Below are 26,938 nucleotides of genomic sequence, written 5' to 3' on the forward strand. Positions count from 1 at the left end.
TAAGTCGATCACCCTGGTTGTTAAGTGAATTTGGCTCCCCCCATTGACTTGGCTCGTCAGAAGGTTGCAAAAAGGGGAAATCACGTGGCCTTGGGACACAGCAATGGTTGTAAGTATGAAACGGTTGCCAAGCCTCCGAATTTTAATCATGTGAATCATGGGGGAAGCTGCAAAAGTTGCAAGTGTGCAAAACGGCCATAAATCCCTTTTTTTCCAGTGCCGTTGTAACTTGGAATGGTCACTCAATGAAGTCTGTTGCAAGTTTGAGGACTACCAGTATAAGTGGAGGGTGGAATGAGCACAATGAAACTACAGTAGTGGCCAAAATTGTGGAAACCTTTTGGGAAAAGTGTATTTTCTAAAACTTAGCTAATAACACCACTTTTTTTTTTTTTTTTGAATAGTACCATAAAATTATATATATCAATGGAAAGATAATTTAATCAAGAATGTAATGCAATAACTTTTATGAAGGATTTGCTATTAGAATAGCAGTTACAGTATAAAGAAGAAAAGTGAAACACGTAGAAAAAAACAAGATATATAAAAATCATCACCCTGTCCGTTAATCTTTAGTTGGGTAACGTTTAGCATGAATGACGGCCATACAATGTCTTCCCATGGAAACTATTGAAGTAGAATTAAAACATGGTTAGAAGAAAAGCTTCAACAACGTAGGGATTTAAAACCGGAGCTGTTCCTATTGGGTATCCTACCAGAGAAAATTAGTAAAGAAAATATATATTTGATTATACATGTAATAACTGCAGCGAGGATAGTATTTGCACAAAGATGGCAAGCAGAGAAAATCCCTTCAGAAGGGGAAGCAACCAAGAAAATTTTAGACTGTGCAGAAATGAATAGATTGACTTTGGTAATTAAAGAAAGAGAGGATACAGAATATTTTAAGTTCTGAAGACAATTTTACCATTGGTTAGAGAAGAGATATAGATAAATGTATTAATAGTAAATAAGAGAATGTTATAATAAACGAATTGTGGGGAGAATGTTGTAACAAGGGAATGGAAAATATTAAGGAAGGATGAAGATAGGAGGAGCAATAATAATAATAATAAGCCACTGAAGAAACACCAAGATCTGTGAAGGTGAACCTATGGCATGCGTGCCACAGGTGGGCACACAAAACCATATCAGTGGGCACATGAGCTCAGCTCTAGCGGGCATCCATGCGCCAGCCAGCTGATTTTCGGGCCTTCTGGGCCCACCAGAAGTAGGGAAACAGGCTGTTTCCGGCTTCTGAGTGGGTGGGGAAGGCCGTTTTCGCTCTCCCCAGGCTCCTAGAGAGGCTCCGGAGCCTGGGGAGAGCAAAAAATGGGCCTACCAGGCCTACTGTGCCATCATGCGCCAGAAGAACAACTGATTATATATTGTGTGTTTGTTTATAAAATAAAAAAAATTGGAAAAAAAATATCACCATGTCAGTTAATCCTTAGTTGGGTAGCCTTTAGCATCAATTATGGCCTTACAAGGTCTTCCCATGGATTGAACCAAGTCTTTGAGTTCTGCAGCTATTATCATATGAAACCAAGATTGAATGATGGCTTCTATTAACTGGGTTTTATTGCTGGATCGCTTCTGACTAACAAAGTTTCTTTAGTCGGCTCCATTGGGTGAAGGTCTGGGCTATTCCCAGGCCATTCCAGCAGTAGAATAGGATTATCTTGAAACTCCAGAAAAAAAGTGGGGTTATTAGCCATCAAACCTCAAAAATACACTTTTCCCAAAAGGTTTCCACAATTATGGCCACTACTGTAGATGCCACCCAACTCCACGCGCAACGATGCGCAATCACCTCCTTTCCCCCGTTTTTTTTTTTTGTGTCGCCGATCCGAATGCCCAAACAGACACGTGCGCAGAATGGCAATATCCAGAGGTTTATTTGGTCTCGTTTCACAGGCTCGGGCCGCCCCAATGCTGGGACGGTCCTGAACACAGTTGGCTGCCCCCACCCCACCCCCTGCTCACGGGAGTGTGTGCATGCACATATGGAGCAGGGAGTCAGAGCAGAGGGAGCCCGGCACATGTGTGAATAATTTCAAGTAGGGGGGGGGGGAAAAGACACAGTAGAATTGCACACACAAAGTGCTTTGGGAGTGCCTCGGTCGTGCGGGAATTTCCTCTGCTTTTTTCGCTTTGGCCTCAAGACGAGGGCTGAGGAGGGGGCTGCACGGACCCTGCGCCCCCCCCTCGCCATTTGTTCCCCAGCCCCTTTTTGTCCTTGGCTCTCTTGGTGTGCAAAAAAGACAAACTTTGGGCAAAGGCCTCAATTGGCTGGAATTTTTTTTCGGGGTGGGTGAGTGGGAGGGAATGGAAAGCTAACCAGGACCGTGGAGGGGGGGGTGTCTCGATCCCAGTGTCGTTTCCCCCCCCCCACCATGAATGGGGAAGATCTACTGGCGTGGGGGGTAGTGGTAAGGGAGACGAGGCGAGAACCCAGATAGCTGCCTGTAAGGAGGAACCAGGATGGCAACGGGGAAAGGGCACCACAAGGCGAGCCAGCTTAAGTGTTCATTGCATAGTGGAGATGTGGGGAGGAAGTTAGCCCCGCTTTGTGTGTCGCCACCGAGCTTCCAAGTTTTATTTTTTGAAAAATGTCCTTCCCCTTGTAGGACAGCAGTCTGTGGTCCTCGGATTTTTGGCCACACGACAGGCCATGATCCCATCACGTGAAGCCTGGCAGGTGTATTTCTGGAAACGGCATCCCTGGTCATTTGGGGATCGGGGGGCAGGAGGCCTCTCCCCACCAGGACGAGGCTGGCAAATCCTCTTGCGGAGTCGGGAGTGGTCTGGAGGTCCAGCAAACTGGGGGGCGGAGCGTCTCTGGGGCTGCCCGCGTGGGGGTCCCGAGAAAAGGGTCAGCGGGTGCCGGAAAGTCCACCCAGGCGAAGGGATCCGAAGTGGGCGCCCCGAAAGGATTGGTGCTTTCGGGACGGAGTGGTTTGAGCTGACGTGGCCCCAGGCGTGGGGACTGGACAGGGGTGACCGCTGGCGAGGCCCGAGATCCTGACGACACGAAGCTCCAGGGGTCGATCCGGCTGCGGATAGGGGAAGGCCGGGGGCGGGAAATGAGGGTGGGGTGAAGGGAGGGGCGAGGGGAGCGGGGGCTGCGGGGGGAGGACAGCGACGGGAAAGCACCATCTGCGGAAAGAGAGGAAGAGCAAAACTGCAATTGATTTAGGGAAGATATTCGGGTGCATCTAAGCTACAGATAGGTGGACTTCAACTCCCAGAATCCCCCATCCAGCATGCTTTAAGATGGGTGGACTTCAACTCCCAGAATCCTCCAGCCAGGTTGCTTTAAGATGGATGGACTTCAACTCCCAGAATCCCCCAGCCAGCTTGCTTTAAGATGGATGGAGTTCAACTCCCAGAATTCCCCATCCAGCATGTTTTAAGATGGGTAGACTTCAACTCCCAGAATCCCCCAGCCAGTTTGCTTTAAGATGGATGGACTTCAACTCCCAGAATCCCCCAGCCAGCATGCTTTAAGATGGACGGACTGCTGCCACTCACCCCACTTTTGAGCCTTGGGGATCCGGCCTTCCGCGACCTGTGGCACCCTGGGTGACTCTCGTATCCAGAGAGGGGGCAAGGCAGTCCTGTCCCCCACTGAGGCCAGGTCAATGAGGAGATCGGTGGCAGCCTCATCCTTGCAAGGCTCCACCTGGAGAGCAGGAGTGGAGTCTCTTTGGGGAGACGGCTTCTTAGAAGTTGGCCCCTCCACGGGCCCCTCCGGAGAGGGGACCGGCAATTCTCGGCCCAAGCCCAGGGATGCCAGCAAGGCTGAACCCCGGAGTAGAACCCTCTGGATGAGTCGGGGCCCGTTCGGCCTTTCCAGTGTCTGGTCCTCAGTTTCTGCAGAGTTGACGGGAACATCGCCTGGAAAGACGAGACAGCGAGAAGAGAAAAAAAAAGCGGCAATTTAAATTAAACTCAAATTTAAACCCAGATTGGATTGGGTTTCCTCTCGTTAGTCTATAGATTGGGGTCTGTTTCTAAAATATTTAACTCTGCTTTTCAGGCTGAGGGGCTTCCAGAATGAACAAACTAGATTAGGATGCTCTTTTTAATATCTTAAAAAAAGGCACAGCATAAAAGAAAAGATAAGGAAGAAAAATAAGACGTTCTGTCTTATTTTTAAAATGGAGAAATGCTAATTTTTTGGCTTGGAATAGAGCCTACATCGCAATATAATAATTGAAAATGACTACTAGGGCATTTTTATATTGTCTCTTTAGGAAGCACAAGGGAGACCTCGATTTATGATGACGGAGCCCCAAATTTCTGTTGTTAAGAGAGGCAGTTGTTAAGCGAGCCTTGCCCTCGTTTTATGAGCTCACTTGCCACGGTTATTAAGCGAACCAGTACAGTTGTTAAATTAACTTAACACCGTTGTTAAGTGAATCAGGCTTTCCTATTGACTTGGCTTGTCAAAAGGTCGCAAAAGCGGATCACGTGACACATATACACCCCCGGGACGCTACGACCGTCATAAGTACGAATCTGACTTGCCAAGTGTCCGACTTTTGATCACGTGATCATGGGGGGGAGATGCTGCAATGGTCGTAAGTGTGGAAAAAATGGTCATAAGTCGCTATTTTTCAGGACTGTTGTTGTAACTTGGAACGGTCCCTAACCGGAACGGTTGTAAGTCGAGGACTACTTGTAATTGCAATGATCAAAAGGAAGGGGAAGAAACTCACCGTTCTGGCTGGACTGAGAATGGAGCTGCGAGTGAGTAGGGGAAACGTCCGATTCTACGTACCACGTGGTCTCCTCTGGCCGTGATCTTCTCCTGCCGTGGAAAGAAACAAGGATCGGGGTGACAATTTTGAAAGCTCTGAGTCTGTGGGAGTCAGCGAATCCGCCAAAAATATTCCCGATATTTTATTCTGATGCTTCATTGTGAGCGGTTAACTTTTAACAGATGAACAGAGTTGGAAGGGACCTTGTGGGTCATCTAGTCCAACCCCCTGCCCAAGCAGGAGGCCCTACACCATTTCTGACAGATGGCAGTCCAGTCTCTTTTTCAAAGCTTCCAGGGATGAAGCTCCCACAACTTCCGAAGGCAACTTCTGTTCCATGGATTGATCGTTCTCACTGTCAGAAAAATTCTCCTTATTTCTAGGTTGAAAATCTCCTTGATCGGTTTCCATCCATTCTTCCTTGTCTGGCTTTCGGGTGCTTTGGAAAATAGCTTGACCCCCTTCCTCCTCTCTGTGGCAGCCCTTCAAATATCGGAAGATGCTTTCATGTCTCCCCTGGTCCTTCTCTTCACTAGACTAGACATACCCAGTTCCTGCAATCGTTCATTTGTTTTAGCCTCCAGTCCCCTTATCATCCTGGTTGCTCTTCTCTGCACTTTTTCTAGAGTCACAACATCTTTTTTTATAGTGTGGTGACCAAAACTGGATGCAGGATTCTAGGTGTGCAGGATTTCTTAATCACAGCAATTTAAAGATGTGTGGACTTCGACTCCCAGAATTCCCCAGCCAGCATGGAATTCTGGGAGTTGAAGTCCGCACATCGTAAAGTTGCAAAATACAGGTAATCCTGTAATTTATGACCACAACTGAATCCCAACGTTTATGGTGCTAAGTGAGAAATTTGTTAAGTGAATTTTGCCCCGTTTTACGACTTTTCTGGCCGTCGTCGTTAAGCGAATCACTGCAGTTGTTAAGTTAGCCACATGGCCGTTAAATGAATCTGGCTTCCCCACTGACTTGACTTGCCGGAAAGTCGTAAACGGGGACCCTGCAACCGTCATAAACATGAAGCCGTTGAATTTTGTAGTGTTGCTACAAAGGTCGTAATTGTGAAAAATGATCATAAGTCACATTTTTCAGTGCCATTGTAACTTCGAACGGTCACTAAAGCAAACTGTTGTAATTTGAGGACTACCTGGGTTCCTTTAAAAAGAAGGAAAAAGAATCACTTTATAAGTAGGCCTTGACTTATGACCGTCATTGAGCTCAGAACTATGGCAGACGTTAAGCGGGTCATCCACATGGTTGCACTGAATCTTTTTTGCGACCGTTGTTAAGTGAATGTCCCAGTCATTAAATAAACCAGTTTTCTTCAATGGGCTTTTTTTTTTTTTTTTTTTTGGCCAGAAGTAAATGCCAGAAATTTGACCAAACCCGCCCAAAATGAACATGACCGAAAGACGCTGCGAATGTAAACGAGAAACGATTGCCAAACGACTCCGATGCGATTACGAGACTTTGTGGGGAGATCTGTCATAACTCTGAACGGTCGTTAAGTGAGGACTACCCATTTTGTTGGGGGGGGAGAATGTCGCAAGACGGGGGACAAACTCCCCCCACTCCACTTACTAAATTGTGCTATGAAAATCCTATTAATTGGTAGAAGGGGATGGCTCAGGGTTGAAATGCTCCCAGTTCGGACTGGATCACCTGATCCGGTAGTGATGGAGGCTGGGGGTTCGGAGAACCAGTAGCAAAAATCCCTGCCCCACCCCCCATTGCCCAGGTGAGCTGTGCAATCATCAGAGGCTTTTTTTAAATTATTTTTAAAAGCATTTTTTTCTATAACCTCTTTGGCCGAAAAAATGCTTTTAAAAGTAAAAAAAAAAAAAAAAGCTTCTGATGATCGCACTGCTCAGCTGGGATCATCAGAGGCTTTTAAAAACATTTTTTTCTACAACCTCTTTGGCCGAAAAGGTTATAGAAAAAATGTTTTTAAAAAGAAAAAAAAGCCTCTGCCGATCAGGCAAGTCAGCTGGGATCGTCAGAGGCTTTAAAAGGATTTTTTTAAAAAAAAATCCCCACCAAGCCATGCTCACAGAACCGGTAGTAACAAATTTTACATTTCACAACTGGGATGGCCCCGACCAATGGCGAAGAGGGTGAGATCGATGCTCTCTACCTGCCATTTTGCGTACTGGCCTCAGACGTTTTAGGGGAGCCCGGGCTCTTGGTATGGCCGTTCCAAGTCTCATCGCCCCGACGGGGTGATTGACGGTTCCAGTTCTGATCGTTTTCACTTGGTTCTACTACAAGGAGGACAAAAGAAACAACAGGCAGTTAAACAAACCGTACAATTCTGACCGACGTGACCCAAGTGGTCCTCGACGTATAACCACAATGGAGCCCAAAACTTGTCGCTAAGTGAGATATTGGTTAATTGCCCCATTTTACGACCTTTCTGGCCACGGTTGTTAAGCGAATCATTGCCATTGATAAGTGAGTAACCTGGTTTGTTAAGTGAATCGGGTTTCCCTGTGGACTTTGGCTTGTCGGAAGGTCACAAAAGGGGGGTGGGGGTAGGGAAATCACATGATCTTGGGACACGGCAACGGTCGTAAGTATGAACCAGCTGCCAGTCTTTCCATTATTCAAGGGGCTGCCCCAAAGAAGAAGGGGTCAAACTATTCTCCAAAACACCAGAGGGCAGGATAAAGGGACAACGGACAGAAACTAATCAAAGAGAGAAGCAACCTGGAACTAAGGAGAAATTTCCTGAGAGGGAGGACAATTAACCAGGGGAACAGCCTGCCACCAGAAGATATGGGTGCTTCATCCATCTAGAACAGGGGTCCCCAACCCCAGGCCCACTAACGGGCCTTGAGCCCTTCAGAACTGGGCCGCAGAAGTGGAATCTATTAGGGCAGCGGTGTTAAACTCAATTTTATTGAGGGCCACATCAGGGCTGTGGTTGACCTGGGGGGGGCAGGGGGGAGTGGCCGACTGGGTGGGTGTGGTCAACTGAGTGGGCGTGATCATCTTGACACCACTCACTGGGCGTGGCCAACTGGGTGGGTGTAGCCAGCTTGAGGTTACTCCCCAAACTGCTGGCCTGATGTTTCCTCTTCGCATTGGATAGACCAGGCCGAAGCGATGCAGGTCGGTGCCTGGCATTTTCCAGGACGGCCCCGCGAGCTGGATCCGACCACATCGCAGGCCAAAGGCGGCCCACGGGCCATGTGTTTTGACACCCCTGTATGAAGGCCTACTCCTCTTCCTCTAATACCGTGATGGCGAACCTATGGCACGCATGCCCAAAGTGGCACGCAAAGCCATGTCGTTCGGCACGCGCAGCCTTTCCTGTTTGCCTAATGGGTTTCTGGCGCGGATGCACGCGTGACGATCAGCTATCCTTCGCCCGCGCGGCAGTGCCGAAAACCGGTGTGTACATGTGTTCCGGTCAGCTGATTGTCGGGTGCGCATACATACGAGAACCGGGAAGTTTGGCTTTTTCGGAGCGCGATCCCTTCATGCGCGTGGTACCGAAAACCGGCCTGCAGATGCGCGCCAGCCAGCTGATCTTCGGGCGCGCATGCGTGCTAGAACCTGGAAGTTGGGCTTTTCCGGAGCATGGCCCCGAAGAGCATGCCATGCATGTGCAAAGTTTCCGTGCAAACTTTTCCGCATTCGGTGCCGAAAAGATTCGCCGTCACTGCTATAATAAGTAAAAATAATACTCAACTTACAACCACAATCGAGACTGAACCCTTTGGTGGCACGGGAGCGTGTCTGATTTTCTGATCTGTTTGGCTGTGGTCCCTAAGTGAGTCACCGGCGTAATTACAATAAATCCAGCCTCCCTCGCTGATTTTACGTGTCATAATCTGGCTGCGAAGATCCTAAATGGCGATCGGCGCGATTACGGGATCCTGCAACTGTTGTAAATGTGAGCCCCACGGCCAAGCACCTGAGTTTTGATCATGTGACTCCAGGGATGCTGCAAATGGTCTTAAGTTTGAGGACTGGCTGCAAGTTACTTTTTTTTTTTTCAGGGCCTTCATAACCGAACAGTTGCTAAATGGGGGAGTCCTGGGTGCCCTCTGAGTTTGGTGGTTTTATTGCAGAAGCTAGAAGAGTAGGGTTTGCGGAGTGGAAGAGGTAGAGGGGAGAAGGAGGAAGACGGTAAGCTCCTTGGCGCTCTCAGAGTTTGGTGGTTTTCTTAAAGCCGTTTCATTACCCAACTAGGTAACTTCATCAGTGTTAGAAGGGAGCTGGGTTTGTGGAGGAGGAGGAGGAGGAGGAGGAGGAAGAAGATATGGAGGTCCTTAATGCTCTCAGAGCTTGGTGATTTTCTTGCAGAAGTTTCATTACCCAACTAGATAACTTCTTCAGTGTTAGAAGGGAGCTGGGTTAGAGGAGGAGAACGAGGAGGAGGAAGAAGAAGAAGAGGAAGAGGAGGAGGATGACTTTGGGTCATGAAACGTCTGCAGAAAACAAGCAAGCTCAGAGAGCATCAAGGACCCCATAGTTCAACCCTGCGCTACAAATACTCTTTATCAGTCACTAAATGAACGGTCGTATAAATTGAGCATTGCCCCTATCGGCAACCTCTAAGCTCGTTTGAGATGTGTGTTGGGGATTTGTCCGGAGGGAAATCCACGCCACTCACACTGGATAGCTCGAAATCGTGGGAACGTCGGGGAGCCCCCAGCGCCCGCATCGAAGAAATCCTTCCTTTTATCCAGCCCCGGAGATGCTTGAACTGTAATGCGATGTTTAAAATCTGACAAAAGAAAGGAGAGAAAAATCGTGAGAACCACCTTGTAACTGATCCAAGTCAGATCTAGCATTTTCTGCACTCGTCAACCAGTTAACCCTGGTTAGGGATTTTTCTGGTTTTGAAAAAAGAGAAATGGTTGCGGGTTTTTTTTAAAAAAAAATGATTAAAACGAGGTGCTAATCGCAGGCACTAAGAAGCCTTTTCTGAGTCTGCAAAGGTAAGAAGAACGGCGAGAATGGGAGGGAAACAGGTGTGCCGCACGATTTAGCAAATATAAATCACGCGGCACAGTGAACCAGTAGTAAAAAAAATGCTTAAAAACTAAAAAAAAAAAAAAAAAAAAGTTCCGAGGATCAGCTGTGGGACAATCAGCTGTGCCCCGTGATTGTGGGATCTTTTTTTAAAACTTTTTTTTAGCATTTTTTTTTACTACCAGTTCAGGCGAACCGGCCTGAACCGGTAGCATTTCACCCCTGATCTCCAACGATAGCATCTCGCTGGCTAGGGAATTCTGGGAGTTGAAGCCCACAAGTCCTAAAGTCGCCACGGTAGGAGACTCCCTGGTATAAAAAAATATTTAAGCCGCCATTACAGATGAAAGATAAAAAAAATTAATTCTGTGGGGACTTAGGGGCATTTTGGCTGGTTTTATTGAACCCTGTTTTGGGATCGATTGTGCTTTTTTTCTTCCCGTGTGAATAATACGATGAAGCTTGGGGTTAGCATTTCCAGAAAATACAGGATTGTTCCAGAAGGAGCAAATGAATTTGGAGGGGCGCCGGTTTTAATTGGTCCCAAATCAAACATGGTCTCTTCTCGGAATCCCTCAGTGTACCACATTATTTCCCAGAATCCCTCAGTGCAACATATGTATTTCCCAGAATCCCTCAGTGCAACATATGTATTTCCCAGAATCCCTGAGGGCACCACATTATTTCCCAGAATTCCCGAGGGCATCATATTTATTTCCCAGAATCCCTAGGGCACCTCATGTATTTCCCTGGTTTCCCATGCATCCCATATTTGTTTCCCAGAATTCCTGACTATTTCCCAGAACCTATTTCTCAGAATCTCTGTGCGTCCCATTCATTTCCCAGAATCCCTCAGTACACCATATTTACTTCCCAGAATTCCCGAGAACATCGGTCTGTTGCTATTGCAACCGGCAACAAATACCAGATCCGGCTTTCATAAAACACCTCCCACCCCGGCATTCAGAAGGAGCAAGGTGGGCTCCTTCTCCTTCCTCCACCTGGCCTTCCCCAGAGCCCGGCTTCCGACCCGGCCTTCTTACCGAGTGGCATGCTGATACGCTCGCTGTCTCTTCCTCTGAGCTTGTTGCGCTTGAAGGTTCCCTTGCGCTTCTTCACGTGTGGCCGATCGCGGTTCATCTGCTGGATGAGGAGGCTGAGTTCGCGCTCAAAAACCTCCAGCTCCCATTGGGCCAGTTCGTGTTCCCGTTGGCGGAGAAATTCCTCCTGGGATTTCTGCTTCAGGGCCGCCTGCTTCAGCTCTTCTTCCCGGCTCAACAGCTCCTGGGGAGAGAAACGGATCCCGAACAATCCCCCATCTGTGAGAGAGGGAAAACACTGCTCCCACCCCCCGCCCAGAGGAAATCCTTGGATCCTCCGGTCATGATGTGATCTATAGTTTGATGTGGATTCTCGTCTTAAAGAAGTGATTTCCTAGTAGCCTCCCATCCCACCTACAGGTAGTCCTCAACTTACAACAATTCCTTTAGTGACTGTTCGAAGTTACAATGGCACTGAAAAAAAGGGACTTATGACTGTTTTTCACACTTACGACGGTTACAGCATGAGATTTATGTGTCAGCACTCCAAACTACATTCGTTCCAGTGCTGACATGAGGAGAAGAGGGGGCAGCTGGCAAGAGGACGCTTGACTCTTCACCTACTTATTTTCCCTGAAGATAATATCCCCTAGGAGATGGGTTGGGAGGGGGGACATTCCTGGGAGCTGAAGTAGTAGATATGGGGAGAGTGATTTGGAAGATGGCCAATGAGACGCAGAGAATTGGGGAACGGAAAAGGAAGGTTGGGGGTCAGGAAGTCAGTGTTGGCTACGATATAATCGGGGACAGATTGTCGTGCTTAATAAATGAAAGATTTCATCAAAGATTATTTGTTTGGAAATGCAATTTATTCAGACGACACCGAAACCTGACATTTGGATGTTTGACAACTAGTTCATAGTTATGATGGTTGCAGTGTCCGGGAGGGTCATGCAATCCCCTATGGCGACCTTCTGACAAGCAAAGACAATGGGAAAGCCAGGTTCACTTAACAACCATTTTACTGTTGTGACCTAGGCTTCCCGATTTATTAAAAAACACGAGTCGTCCCCAAAACCTCTTTTATTGCAACAGCTGTGAATTACGTTCATTCACAGCTGAGTCCCAATTAGTTGCAAAAAGTCCTTCGGGAGAAGTCCTTCAGGATAATCACCAACCTTTATCTCCCTTGACATGCTGCCAAAGAACCTACTTGGCAAAGCCCCACGGAGTCCAGAATCAAACAGAGATGCCGACTGGGAACAGAATTAACAACGTTGCTTTCCTGCAAAGGGCCCACGTGCCTTTGCTCCTCTTTTAAGCCTTATGGGAGGGGCCAATCATCTCCAGGCCTTACTCCCGAGTCGTCCCTTTAGTTTTAACTGTTCTTGCCTTTTGGCAGCTCTGCGCATGCGCGCACTAGAAACAGGCTCCCCCTCTTCCTCTGCTTTCTCATATCCAACTCTGGAGGCTCCGGAGTCGGCGCATCACTCCCAGACGGCCCTGGCCCCCTCTGCCTCCAAAGCACAGCCCTCGTCCGAGCCTTCCCCAAACTCCAGGACTGGCCCATGTTTCTCCCCAGCCTCCTCACTGTCCGACTCCGCTGCCAGCTCCTCAGGCTGCTGGCGGACCACAATAGTTACTAACTCAACAACTGCAGTGCTTCACTTAACAGCGGTGGCAAGAAAAGTCGTAAAATGGGGCAAAACTCGCTTAACAAATGTCTAACTCAGCGACAGAAATGTTAGGCTCAATTGTGGTCGTAAAACGAGGAATCCCTTTACATTTAACCCTTCCAAATATTCAGATCCTTTATCATTGTGGTTGTAGCTTCTAAACACATTTTGTTTAGCATATTGGAAGAAGTGAATATTCGGTTCACTTCTTGTTTTTTTTTTTTAACGGGTGCAAAATTATTTACTTTCACCCACATGATGCACATTCTGTGACATCACAGCCAACCCGCCGATGAGGTTGAAGCGAGAACGGGAAATCTCTGTGATAAACTTCCAGCCCATTTTAGTTGAACAGAGTTGCTTCCCCTTTTGCCAAAAAGCAAAACATTTTGCATTGTTTTAAGTGTTTTCATTTGGGGTTTTTTTTATGTTTTACGATGTACAGGTATTCCTCGACTTACGACCGGAATTGAACCAGGAATTATAATAGTAAATCATGCAGATTTTTTTCAGCTGGCCATCACGTGAGCGATTTGATGCTTACGACATTTTTTTTTTTTTTTTGCGGTGTCCACTAAAAGAAATACGTTCATAAAGCGGCCATTAAGCGAATCCATTGTCTGCAAAGGGCCTTTTTTTTTTGGTACAAACTGAAACTAAACCTTGGTTTCCATCAATCTTAGTCACATGATTGCAGCAGGGCTCTGGCTGGATGCCAAGAAATCGAAATGCAGTCATGTAAATGTGGGGGCTTCATTGGAAGGTCTGATCCGGATTGTAAATGCTATTTTCAGGATCTGTTATAACTTCGAATTGTCATGAAGCGAATGGTTGTAAATCAAGGCCTACCTGTTTTTTAATTATTAATTAATTAATTATAATTAATTAATTAATTATTTTTAATTTGTTTCTGTGTTTTGTGATATACTCCACCCAGAGTCAAAGACTGAGATGGGTGCCTATAGAAAACAGAACAATCAATCAATAAATCCACATTTTGTATCTGTGCCCCAGAACTGAAGGTAGGATCAGACAGAATGGATGAAAACTAACCAAGGATAGAAGCAACCTAGAACGAAGGAGCTAATTTCCTGACAGTGAGAACGATTAACCAGTGGAACAGCTTGCCACCAGAAATTGTGATGCTCTGTCACTGGAGGTTTTTTAAGAAGAAACTGGACAGCCATTTGTCCGGAATGATACAGATAGTCTTCAACATATGATCACAATTGAGCCCAAAAATTACATTGCTCAGAGAGACAGTTGTTAAGTGAATTTTGCCCCATTTTCCGATCTCCCTTTCTTCCACAGTTGTTAAGCGAATCATGGCGGCTGTTAAATGAGAAACATGGCTGCTAAGTGAATCTGGCTTCGCCCATCAACTTTGCTTGTCAAAAGCTGATCACATGACCCCGGGACACTGCGACCGTCATAAATATGAGTCAGTTGCCAAGTGTCCGGATTTTGATCATCGGGAAACTGCAGTGGACACGTAGCAGCTAAAGTCTGCTGAGCTCTGGTGGCTCAGCAGACTAAAGCACTGTTATTAACATCCACTTACATCTGCTGCCTGCAGTTACTGCAAGTTCAAATCTTACCAGGCTCAAGGTTGACTCGGCCTTCCATCCTTTCTAAGGTAGGTAAAATGAGGACCCAGATTATGGGGGAAATAAACTGACTTTGTATAAATATACAAAAGTATGAAGGCTATTGCTTAACGCATTGTAAGCCGCCCTGAGTCTCCGGAGAAGGACGGCATATAAATCAATTAAAAAAAAAAAAGTGTGTAAAACAGTCATAAGACACTTTTTACAGTCCTGTTGTAACTTCGGACAGTCACTAAACAAACTGTTGTAAGTCAAGGACTTGCATGTATAAGGGTGTCCTGACTTGAGCAGCTGTTCGGAAAGAGACACCCCCTCCCGTTTCTCCTCTGATTCTTACCTTCTCTTTTGCCCGCAGTTCGTCAAACATATCCTGGATCTCCACTTTCCAGTCGTCCTGCATGGAATGGAAGGACTCCTGTGGCAGGTCGTGTAGCACCTGCGTTTCGAGGACCGTCAGCTGATCGAGAATGGAGGCAAAGCTGGGGCGCGCGTGGGGGTCCTGCTGCCAGCACTCTGGTGGGGAACGACGTGGGAAGGCGACAGAGGAAGGAAAACAAAACAGAGAGGATTTAAATAACGTATTTGACCCTCAGTCGTCCCTTGGAGACTGTGCAACGTCGAGGTGCCGGATCTTGTCTGCTATTGAACGCCATCTGGGAGCTGGTGGTAAGGTAGGGACCACATTCTCCATCAGGGACAGCTTGAATGGTTAGAGGAAGAGAAGAGGAAAAAGGGGACTGTTGGAATAGCATATGGGGAGGACCTTGGGAGACGGAGCAAAGAGATGCTATTAAGGGAACAGTCAGATAAAAGACAGCGTAGCCCTTAACTGCATACTGGATGGAGAAAGGAGCTCAGAAGGGACTCTCCCTAATTTCTCAGGATGTAAAATGGGGGAGGGGGTGAGAATATAGATCTATGGTCAGAATCTGAGCAAGTTTGTGTCATGGTATGTGGGAAGACCTTGGGAGACGGAGTGAAGAGATGTGCCCAGTAACGGTCAGATAAGGGAATATAGCTCTCAGCTGTGTAACAAACAGGAAAAGAGGCTCAGAAGGGACCATCCCTAGTTTCTCAGGCTGTAAAGGAGGGGAAGGGAAGAATCTAGACCTATGGAAAGAGTTCAACCTTGTCAGGTTGTGCAAAGGGGAACACCTTGGGAGATGGAGCAAAGAGATACTGCCCAGGAATGGTCAGATAAGAGACAGCATAGCCTTCAGCTGCATAATGGATGGATAAAGAAGCTCTGAAAGGACCCTCCCTAGTTTCTCAGATTGTAAGGGTATTGGGGGGGGGGAGAATCTATAACTATGGAAAAAGTTCAGACTGCAGGTATCTGGAGACAGCAAAGAAACACTGCTTAGGAACGGTCAGATTAGAGGCACCATATCCTTAACTGCATAATGGATGGAGAAAGAGTCTCAGGAGGGACTATCCCTAGTTTCTCAGACTGTAAAGAGGTGGGGTGGGGGATATAGATCTATGGACAGAGATTAAGCAAGCATTTTCTAATGGTATGTGGGAAGACCTTGGGAGACGGAGTGAAGAGAGTGAAGAGACCTGCCCAGTAATGGTCAAAGAAGGGAATATAGCTCTCAGCTGTGTAATAGACAGGAAAAGAGGCTCAGAAGGGACCCTCCCTAGTTTCCCGGGCTGTAAAGAAGGGGTGGGGAATAATCTAGATCTATGAAAAGAGTTCAGAGCGTGTCAGGTTGTGCAAGGATATGTGGGGAAGAGCAGAGGAACGGTCAGATAAGAGGCAGCCTAACCCCCAGCTGTGTAACAGGCAGGGCAAGAGGCTCAGAAGGGACCCTCCCTAGTTTCTCAGGCTGTAAAGGAGATGGCTATAATGGTATGTGGGGAAGACCTTGGGAGACGGGGCAAAGAGATGCTGCCAAGGGAATGGGCAGATAAGAGACAGCATAGCCCTCAGCTGCATAATGGATGTAAAAAGAGGCTCAGATTGGACCCTCCCTAGTTTCTCAGGCTGTAAAGTGGGGTGTGTGTGTGTGGAGAATCTAGATCTATGGAAAGAGTTCAGAGGGTGTCAGGCACATGGGAAAGAGTTTGGGAAACAAAGAGAGCAAAGAGAGGGACAGTCAGAATAAGAGACAGCTGAGCCCTAAGAAACTAAGTTGATACGTTAGTAACACGGGTTGTTAAGTGAACCTGGCTTCCCCATTGACTTTGCTCATCAGAAGGTTGCAAAAGGGGATCACACGATCCCGGGACACACTCTAACCATCATAAATATGAGTCGGTTGTCAAGCATCTGAATTTTGGTCGCATGATCATGGGGAAGGTCGTAAGTATTCAAAAACAGCCACATTTTTCAGTGCCGTCGTAACTTTGAACTGTCACTTAATGAACGGTCGTAATTCGAGGACTTATCTGTACTGGGAACACTGCTGAAAGCCTAGATTTAAACTGGGTTAAACACAAGAGAAGAGAAACATTTTAAAAGAGACTTTTTGTTTCAATTTAGCCAGGCGGTGCTCAAAATCCCCCATACGGCCTTCGAGATATTTTTTTTCTTACCCGTCATTAAGCGTGCAAAGGGTTCCGGGCACGTGGATGGTATGGGGAGGGTGAGTTTGTTGACGGCAACCCCGTAAGCCACGGCCAGCCCGTCAATTCCCCGGTATGGAACTTCACCGGTGAGGAGTTCCCACAGGAGCACCCCGTAACTGGAAGAAGAAGAAGGAACAAGGAAAAGATTATAGGCAGTTCTCAAACTTACAACCATTTATTTGGTTGGAACCTTGGAGGTCTTCTAGTCCAGCCCCTTGCTCGAGAAGGAGACCCTGTCCAGTTTCAGGTAAGTGGCTGTTTGGTCTCTTCTTAAAAGCCTCAAGCGATGATGGGGCAAAACTTCAAAAGATCATTTAATGGAAGGTTATAAGTTGAGGATTAACCCCCATTAGTAGTTTACCCGATGGGCTGAAGGTTGACTCAGCCTTCCGTCCTTCCGAGGTCGGTAAAATGAGGACCCAGATTGTTGGGGGACAAGAGGCTGACTCTGCAAACCCCTCAGAGAAAGCTACAGAGCACTATGAAGCGGTATACAGGTAGTCCTCGACTTACGACTACAATTGAGTGGAACGTTTCTGTTGCTAAGTGAGACATTTCTTAAGCGAGCTTTACGGCATTTCTGGCCACCGTTGTTAAGTTGAATCTGTGCGGTTGATAAATTAGTCACACGGTTGTTAAGTAAATCCGGCTTCCCCGTGGACCTTGCTTTGTCAGAAGGTCGCAAAAGGGAATGACGTGACCTCAGGACACAGCAACGGTCATAAATACGAAGCAGCGCCTGAACGCTGATCACCTGATCGTGCGGATGCTGCAAAAGTCATAACTGTCAAAAAGCGGCCAGGAGTCAAATTTTTCAGTGCCGTTGTGACTTTGGACGGTCACTAAACGAACTTGTCATAAGTCGAGGACCACCTGTATAAGTCTAAGAAGAGCTATTGCTATTCACGCATTTAAATAACTCGTTTTCTTTCTGGCAAGTCGTCCATCAGTTTCACCACAATGTCAAAGGCAGACTTCGTATCCAACTGGTCCAGATCAGTTTGCCCGAACCGGCTATCCTATTTAAGGCACGTTTTTATAGCTGGGCGCATGTGCTAAGAAAACTTATGCACGGAAGGCAGGTGCACGAGCGAACCGGGCGCACGCACACAAGAAGCGAGCATGCACGCCCGCGGTGAACCAGTAGTAACATAACCTGAAACCCATCGCTGGTCAAAGGGCTCTGTGGCCAAACAGGATTTGAACCCCCGTCCTTCGTTCATCCGTAGAAACTTCCTTTTTATCTCTCCAACTTACCTCCAGACGTCGCTACCCCGGGAAAAAGTGGAGTTTTTGATGACCTCCGGCGCCATCCAGGCGTAAGTCCCGGCTGCGCTCATTTTAGTTGTTTTGTGCCATTCCCTGGCCAAACCGAAATCGGTGATCTTTAAGGTTTTCCCACTGACCTCGCCGTCGTCCACGTATTCGCTCAACAAAACTGCGAAAGGAAAGAAAGAGAACACTTTCAGACAACCCCCCCAAAAAATAGGCAAGCTGTGTTTGTTCTTAACAGCCGGTTCTGGAAACTCTTCTCTGTATAGTTAGTCCTCGACATATGACCACAAATCGAGCCTCACACTTCTGTTGATAAGCGAGATATTTGTGAAGTGAGTTTGGCCCCCATTTTACAATCTTTCTTGCCACATTCTTTAAGGGTATCGGTGCACTTCTTAAATTAGTGACACGGTAAGTGAACTGGGACACGGTGGCTCAGTGGTTAAGACGCTGACCTTGTCGATCGAAAGGTTGCCAGTTTGAATCCCTAGTGCTGCCTAACGGGGTGAGCTCCCATTCCTTGTCCCAGCTTCTGCCAACCTAGCAGTTCGAAAGCACGTAAAAAAATGCAAGTAGAAAAATAGGGACCACCTTTGGTGGGAAGGGAACAGCGTTTTCCGTGCGCCTTTGGCCTTGAGTCATGCCGGCCACATGACCACGGAGACGTCTTTGGACAGAGCTGGCTCTTTGGCTTTGAAGCAGAGAGCAGCACCGCCCCCTAGAGTCGGGAACGACTAGCACATACGTGCAAGGGGAATCTTTTTACCTTTAAGCAAACTGACATCATTCTCATTATGTCAATATGACATTAAAAATATAGGCATTCCTCAACTTAATAACCACAATTGAGTCCAACATTTCTGTTACTAAGTGAGACATTTGTTAAGTGAGTTCTGCCCCGTTTTACGACCTTTCTTGCCACAGTTGTTAAGCCAACCACTGCAGTTGTTAGCTTGGTCATACGGTTGTTAAGTGAATCCCATTGATTTTGCGGGTCAAAAGGGTCGCAAAAAGGGATTACATGACACTCCCCCCCCCCCGGGACACTGCAACGGTCATAAATGTGAATCAGTTGCCAAGTGTTTGAATTTCGACCACGGACCATGGGGAGACTGCAACGGTCATAAGTGTGAAAAACGGTCATCAGTTATTTTTTCAGCACTGTTGTTGTAACTCCGAACGGTCACTAAACGAACGGTTGTTATTTCAGTTGTTAACTGAATTTTCTACCACAATTGAGCCCCAATTTTTTTTTTTAAGTTAAGGGAGACATATGTTAAGGGAGTGTTGCTCCATTTTACGAACTTTCCTTGCCACAGTTGTTAAGTGAATCGCTGAAGTTGCTAAATTAGAAACAAGGTTGTTAAGTGAATCTGGCTTCCCCCATTGTCTTTGCTTGTCAGAAGGTGACTGTGGGACACTGCGACCGTCGTAAATATGAGTCAGTTCACAAACACTTGAATTTTGATCACAGGACCACGGGCAGGGGTGGGCTTCAAAAATTTTAGCAAGGGGTTCTTTGCCCGGTTGCTGGGTGAGCGTGGCCATAGTGAGCGTGGACTAGTCGGCCTCCTGCACCATGGCATGGGAGGGATGTTTTTGCCCTTCCCAGGCTCTGGAGGCTTTTCTTGAGCCTCCGGGAGGGCGAAAACAGCCTCCCCAGGCTCCGGAGGCCCTCTGGAGGCCGATTTCCAGTAGGCCCATTTTTTGCCCTCCCCGAGCCTCCGCGCACACCCTGCATCCGAAATGGGCCACGTGGGGACTCCTGGGAGGGGAAGGGCGGGGTGGGTGGAGCCAGCCACGAGTGGGATTTGAGGGTTCTCCGAACTGTACAGAATCTTACCTAGAGGTTCTCCCGAACCCTCAGCGGCCCACTCCTGACCACGGGGGAAATGCTGCAACGGTCATCATTGTCTCTTTTTTCAACCCCGTTGTAACTTTAAACGGTCACTAAATGAACTGTTGCAAGTTGAGGATTTCCCTGTCTAGGAAAACAAGCTAGCTAAAGTTGGTGAAATAATAACCCAGGTTCAAACCCAACCGAGCGCCGCAGCTCATAGGAAAGCAGCCCTCGTATCTTTTTCCACACGGTTGTGTGAATTCAACCTTGGTGTTCTTTCTTCCTCCCTTTCAAACATGGCTCCAGACCAGCCCTGATTTCTCCTTGTTTTTTCTTCCATTTTGGCCCAGCTTCACTCAATTGCAATCAATTCCCCGAGAAGCCACCCTTGATAGCGATTCCTCGCAGCCGGAAAGGTTTCCTATGTTGGCTAGTTTAGTCACCATGCCAAGCTTCCTTCGCATTCTTGGCACACCAGAGGGCAGGAGCCGTTCCAAGCTCCGACTTACATTGGCGTCGTTACAGCTGAATACAGAATAGGAATCAGAAGAGCAGAGATGGAAGGGACCTTAGAGGTCTTCTAGTCCAACCCCCTGCTCAGGCAGGAAATCCTATATCCGTGACGGCGAACCTCTGGCACACGTGCCACAGGTGGCACGCGGGGCCATAACTGTGGGCACACGAGCGTTGCCCTAGCTCAAGTCCAACGCCCATGCCAAAAGAATTTCAAACTGTTTCAAACTGTTAAACGACTAAATCTACTGATAAATTCTACAATCAGTAATCAGTGGAACAACTTGCCTCTAGAAGTTGTGAATGGTCCAAGTCTGGAAATTTTTAAGAAGATGTTGAATAACCATTTGTCTGAAGTGGTGTAGGGTTTCCTGCCTAAGCAGGGGGTTGGACTAGAAGACCTCCAAGGTCCCTTCCAACTCCTATTCTATTCTATCCTATCCTATCCTATTCTATTCTATTCTATTCCATTCCATTCCATTCCATTCCATTCTATTCCATTCTGAATTCTTTTCCTTTCCTTTCCTTTCCTTTCCTTTCCTTTCCTTTCCTTTCCTTTCCTTTCCTTTCCTTTCCTTTCCTTTCCTTTCCTTCTTTCCTTTCCTTTCCCTTCCCTTCCTTTCCCCTTTCCATTCCATTCCATTCCTTTCCATTCCATTCCATTCTATTCTATTCTAATTATTCTAAATTGTTAGCCTGTCATTCATAAAATATATATTTTATGAAACAGCCAAAGAGATAAACAAATAAACCCCCACTCAGGTAGTCCTCGACTTATGACCACAGTGGAGCCCATAAATTTCTGTTGCTAACCGAGTCATTCGTTCACGGAGGTTTGCCTCATTTTACGTCCTTCCTCGCTGCATGTTGTTAAGTGAATCCCTGCAGCTGTTCAGTGAGCGACACAGTTGTAAAGTGACTCGGGTTTCCCCATTGTCCGAAGGTCGCAAAAGGGGATTGCATGACACACACACACACCCCGGGGATATGGCAACCGTCATAAATACGAGTCCGTTGCCCAGCATCTGAATTCTGATCGTGGAAATTGCTTGCCAAGGTCGTAAGCGTGGAAAAACGGTTGAAAGTCACTTTTTTTTCCAGCACCGTTGTGACTTTGACACAGTCGCTAAACGAACTCCGTAAACAGAGCAACAAGCTTGCTTTGGAACGCCGGTCGGGGAAGCAAGTTGCAAGCACAGGCCTTCTGCACGTGGTCAGAGGCCCTGCCACTCTTAACAACCTCCCTTTGGAACGCCGGTCAGGGAAGCAAGTTGCAAGCACAGGCCCTCTGCACGTGGTCAGAAGCCCTGCCACTCTTAACAACCTCCCTTTGGAACGCCGGTCAGAGAAGCAGGTTGCAAGCACAGGCCCTCTGCACACGGTCAGATGCCCTGCCACTCTTAACAACCTCGCTTTTGAACTCCAGTCGGGGAAGCAAGTTGCAAGCACAGGCCCTCTGCACGTGGTCAGAGGCCCTGCCGCTCTTCATTTTGACACTCCCCACAAATCTCACCGATAGCAAAACACCCCTTATATGCCCTCAGTTGAAATCCCAGCAAGGGAACCCAGAGGTTGGCTGGGCTCCGTTCCCACCATCCGTAGGCAAGGCAGACATTTCGTGGGGGAGGCTGACCGCACTGGACGCTCCATTGTGTCTGAGGACGGCCGGAGAATCGGCCTATTGTTCTTCCGAGCAATGGAGAGGTTGGAATCTCGGCCGGCTGGCCACGGGGTTCTCCGTGCACCTTTTCCACAGCTGCTCTTCGAATTTTCCCTTCCCCGGACGGAGGAAAAAAAAAAAAACTGGCAGGAAGCAAGTTGGAGGAAGCCAAGAGATTCCCCCACCCCACAATAAACCCCCCTCCCATGTAAGCAGGGCATTGTTTCCAGAGGTTGCTGAGCCGCGCTGTTTGTTCTTCCCTCTGAAAAAATGTTCCCGAGCCACGAAAAGGCCTTGAGAAAAAGGACATCACAACCACTAGCAAACTTTCAACTTTGGTTGTTGCTAGTTGCACCAACCCATCGCGACCCCATGGACCACGTTCCTCCAGGCCTTCCTGTCCTCTACCATCCTCCGGAGTCCCTTTAATTTAATTTTTAATTTAATTTAATTTAATTTATCAAATTTCTATGCCGCCCAACTCCCAAGGGACTCTGGACGGTGACTCCATCCAGCCACCTCCTTCTCTGCCGTCCCTTTCTTCTTTTGCCCTCAAACTGCAGAATAGAATTAGAATTTAGTTGGAAGGGACCTTGGAGGTCTTCTAGTTCAACCCCCTGCTTAGGCAGGAAACCCTACACTACTTCAGACAAATGGAAATCTAACATTTTCTTAAAAACATGGAGCATTCACAACTTCTGGAGGCAAGTTGTTCCACTGATTAATTGTTCTCACTGTCAGGAAATTCCTCCTCAGTTCTAAGTTGCTTCTCTCCTTGATTAGTTTCCACCCGTTGCTTCTCGTCCTGCCCTCGGGTGCTTTGGAGAATAGCTCGAAAGGAATAGAATAGAATAACAGAGTTGGAAGGGGCCTTGGAGGTCTTCTAGTCCAACCCCCTGCTTAGGCAAGAAACTCTACTCCACTTCAGACAAATGGTTGTCCAACATCTTCTTAAAAACGTCCTGTGTTGGAGCATTCACAGAGAAGAGCACCAGAGCTCATTCCCTGAATCTTCCAACTGGGAGATCCAACATTTCAGACAAATGTTGTCCAATCTCTTCTTAGAAACCTCCAGGGATGAAGCATCCACAACTTCTGGAGGCAAGTTGTTCCACTGGTTAATTGTCCTCACCGTTAGGAAGTTTCTCCTCAATTCCAGGTTGCTTCTCTCCTTCATTAGTTTCCATCTGTTGCTTCTTGTTCTGCCTTCAGGTGCTTTGGAGAATAATTTGACCCCCTCTTCTTTGTGGCAGCCCCTCAAATATCGGAAGACTGCTATCATGTCTCCCCTAGTCCTTCTTTTCACTAGACTTGTTGTTAGTTGCGAAGTCGTGTCCAACCCATCACGATCCCATGGACAACGTTCCTCCTGTCCCCTGCCATCCTCCGGAGGCCATTTAAGCTCACGCTGACTGCTTCAGTGACTCCATCCAGCCACCTCGTTCTCTGCCATCCCCTCCTTCTTCTTTTGCCCTCCATCGTTCCCAGCATTGGGCTCTTCTCCAGGGAGTCCTTCCTTCCTTCTCATTAGGTGGCCAAAGGATTTGAGTTTCATCTTCAGGATCTGGCCTTCTAGAGAGCAGTCAGGGTTGATCGCCTCTAGGACCGACCAGTTGGATGGCCTTGCAGTCCAAGGGACTCGCAGGAATCTTCTCCGGTCGTAAGTGTAGGGCTAACTGTACAAAATTCCTGTTCCTGTTAGAAGGAGATTTCAGCAAGGGGAAAGTGTGTGAGATGAAGACAGCCGGAGTGGGAATCTTTATTTTTCAATTTTATTTTATGGAGTAGAGTTACATGCCATCCGTCTCGCCTTGAATTTGCTGCCCGGTCAAGGAGGAATATTTTTAAGGCAAAAAAAAAGAAAGATCGAAAATCGCCTTATCGGCGAGATGGGCTGCACGCCACAATTCCACAAACAAATTAAAAAAACGGAAAGCTGCTAGACCTCATGAATTTGTCTCTCCCTCTCCACCGCCCATTCTGGTTTTTCTCCCCGAAAGCCATCACAACATTTCCGGTAAATGCGTGCCCCGTCTAGAAAGGACAGCCCCCCCCACCCCCTTCTTGGTTTGCTGGAAGGCAAAGAATGCTGGCTTCGTGTCGCAACCGGTCTGCGCGAAACCAGCAATAAGGAAGGAAGCGACTGGTGAAGCTGGATTCCCGTGGCGAGATGAGAAAGCGGAAAGGAGGGAGGGGGGGAAGGGAGAGGATGCAGCTACTGTGCTGCTGCACAAACCAACCTCCCCTCCTCAAATTCACAATTTCCTGTGCTTGCCAACTCCTGAAAAGCAGGAGCAGCAGCCAAGGAGGGGGGGGGTAGGTGAGTGGCGTTTGAGTGGGGGGGGGGAGTAAATGCCCCAGTGTGAATTTGAGGTCAGCAAACCCAAATCTAGAAATTATACTCTGGCCCTGCAAAGTGACTTTGGATTTTATCCCAGTATAAGATTAATGAGGGAATACAGGATTGTCAAGAGTTGGAAGGGACCTTGTAGGTCATCTAGTCCAACCCCGCCGGCCCGAGCAGGAAAAACCCTACTCAGGATCATCTAAGCGTTACCCTCCTGCAAATTCTTACACGGAGCCCAAGAAATGGTATTAATATTGCTTTATAATGTCACGCTTGGAATATGGCATCCAGTTTTGGTCGCCACAATATTAAAAAAAAGATGTTGAGAGACTGGAAAGAGTGCAGAGAAGAGCAACGAAGAGGATTAGGGGACTGGAGGCTGAAACATACGAAGGAGTTGGGTATAGCTAGTCAAGTGAAAAGAAGGACTAGGGGAGACATGATAGCATCTTCCAATATTTGAGGGGCTGCCCCAAAGAAGAGGGAGTCAAGCTATTCTCCAAAGTACCCGAAGACAGGAGAAGAAGCAACGGATGGAAACTGATCAAGGAGAGAAGCAACCTGGAATTGAGGAGAAATTTCCTGACAGTGAGGACAATTGACCAGTGGAACAACTTGCCACCAGAAGTTGTAGGCTGGCAGTTTTTAAGAAGAGATTGGACAACCATTTGTCTGAAATGGTATAGGTTTATGACCCTGTATCCGATATCCTTATGATCATTTTTCACACTTAACGACTGCCACAGCATCCCCACTGTCAGCTGATCAAAAATTCAGATGCAATGGCCACTGACTCATATTTATGACAGTGGCCGCGTCCCTTCCAACAAGCCAAATCCATGGGGAAGCCAAATTCACATAACAATTGTGTTACTAACTTAACAACTGCAGTCTCACTTAACAATATAAATTTGGGGCTCGGCAGGGGACAGAAAATTGCGGACCGCCTGTAATAGATAAATCCATCAGCTGTAAATGTTTATAAATATATAAAGTGAGAACAATCAGCCCATGGAACAGAAGTTGCCTTCGGAAGTTGTGGGAACTTCATCCCTGGAGGCTTTCAAGAAAAGATTGGACTACCATCTCTCAGAAATGGGGTAGGGTCTCCTGCTTAGGCGGGGAGTGGGGAATTGGACTAGATGACCTATAACAGTGATGGCTAACTTTTTTGCCGTCGCGTGCCAAAAGTGGGGGGAGTGCGTCTGCGTGCCCACACCCATAATTCAATGCTCCCCCCCTCACACATGTACATATGACGCTCCCCACGCTTTTGGCACGCGATGGCATGGTGAGCCTGGTAGGCCTGTTTTTGCCCTCGCCAGGCTCCAGAGGCTTTCTAGAAGCCTGGGGAGGACGAAACGGCCTTCTCCATCACCCGGAGGCCCTCCAGAGGTCAGAAACAGCCTGTTTGCCAACTTCCAGTGGGACCAAAAGGCCCGTTTTTCGCTCTCCCCAGGCTCCAGAGCCTTTCTAGAAGCCTGGAGAGGGCGAAAACAGCCTTCCCCACCCACCCTGGAGGCCCTCCAGAGGCTGCGTGCCAGAGCTGAGCTAGGGCAACGCTCTCGTGCCCACCAATATGGCCCCATGTGCCACCTGTGGCGCGCGTGACATATTTTCGCCATCACGGACCTATCAGGTCCCTTCCAACTCTGTTAATCTGTTAAATTAAAATTTAAATTCAGACTTTCCTAACCAGATGACTGCCAATTGTCTGAAAGCAACCTTTTGCCTTTGCCATTTTTTCCTTTCTGATAAACAGGTCCGGCAGGTTTTTCTACCATCCTTTTAAAACCTGCCGGATCGGAAGTGGAGGGGAAAAAAATTGTGATTGTTGACAACCGGAATTTATAGCTGTCTCTAACCCTCCGAAAATAGTGGCTTGCTACTTTGCTATAAGATATTCCTCGATTTACAATGATTTCGTTTCGCGACTGTTCAAAGTTACTCTGGCACCGGAACAGCGACTTACAACCGGTTCTCAGAGTTATGACCACTTTCCCCCATGGTCACGTAATGAAAATTTGGGTGCTTTGCGAGCAGTGTGTATTTATGATGATGGCTGCAGCATCCTGGGCTCATCTGATTACCATTTGGAGACTTCCGACAAGCAGGCTTAATGGGGGTAGCCGGATTCGCTTAACGACTGAGTGATTCACTTAACAACCATGGGTAAAAAGTTATAATATCGGGTGCGACTCACTTAAGAGCCATCTTGCTTAGCAATGGAAAGTTCTGGTACCCAGTGTGGTCGTAAAGCAAGGTGCTTCTTGACAGGAATACAGGTAGTCCTCGACGTACGACCACAACAGCCCAATATTTCTGTTGCTAAGGGAGACGTTTATGAAGTGACTTTTGCCCCCATTTTAAGGACTTTCTTGCCAACCGTCGTTATGCGAATCACTGCAGTTGTTCAGTTAGTAACATGGTTTGTTAAGTGAACCTGGCTTCCCCGTTGACTCTGCTTGCTGGTAGGTCGCCAAAGGGGATCCCATGACTGCGACGGTCATAAATATGAGTCAGTTGCCAAGCGTCTGAATTTTGATGCGGGGATGCTGCAACCGTCGTACGTGTGAAAAATGGTCCCAAGTCATTTTTTTCCAGTGCCGTCGTAACTTTGAATGGTCACTGTTGTAAGTCAAGGACTATTT

General features: G+C 47.5%; 1 protein-coding gene across 1 annotated transcript in view; it reads right to left on the minus strand.

Annotated features, from left to right (window-relative positions):
• Positions 1–1,879: 1,879 nt before the first annotated feature.
• MAP3K11 (mitogen-activated protein kinase kinase kinase 11) overlaps positions 1,880–26,938 on the minus strand; it is a 32,833-nt gene continuing 7,774 nt past the window's right edge. The window contains exons 2-10 of the mRNA XM_034424367.2: positions 17,910–18,090; positions 16,620–16,768; positions 14,419–14,594; positions 10,802–11,042; positions 9,397–9,510; positions 6,910–7,036; positions 4,725–4,816; positions 3,535–3,900; positions 1,880–3,159 (exon numbers count right to left, since the gene is read on the minus strand). Of these exons, the coding sequence (XP_034280258.2) occupies positions 2,729–3,159; positions 3,535–3,900; positions 4,725–4,816; positions 6,910–7,036; positions 9,397–9,510; positions 10,802–11,042; positions 14,419–14,594; positions 16,620–16,768; positions 17,910–18,090 (1,877 nt within the window). The 3' untranslated portion in view covers positions 1,880–2,728. The remainder of the gene's footprint in view (positions 3,160–3,534; positions 3,901–4,724; positions 4,817–6,909; positions 7,037–9,396; positions 9,511–10,801; positions 11,043–14,418; positions 14,595–16,619; positions 16,769–17,909; positions 18,091–26,938) is intronic.

Source organism: Pantherophis guttatus, chromosome 18, assembly GCF_059756535.1.
Source record: "Pantherophis guttatus breed Tessera chromosome 18, ASM5975653v1, whole genome shotgun sequence".
Lineage (NCBI taxonomy): Eukaryota > Metazoa > Chordata > Lepidosauria > Squamata > Colubridae > Pantherophis > Pantherophis guttatus.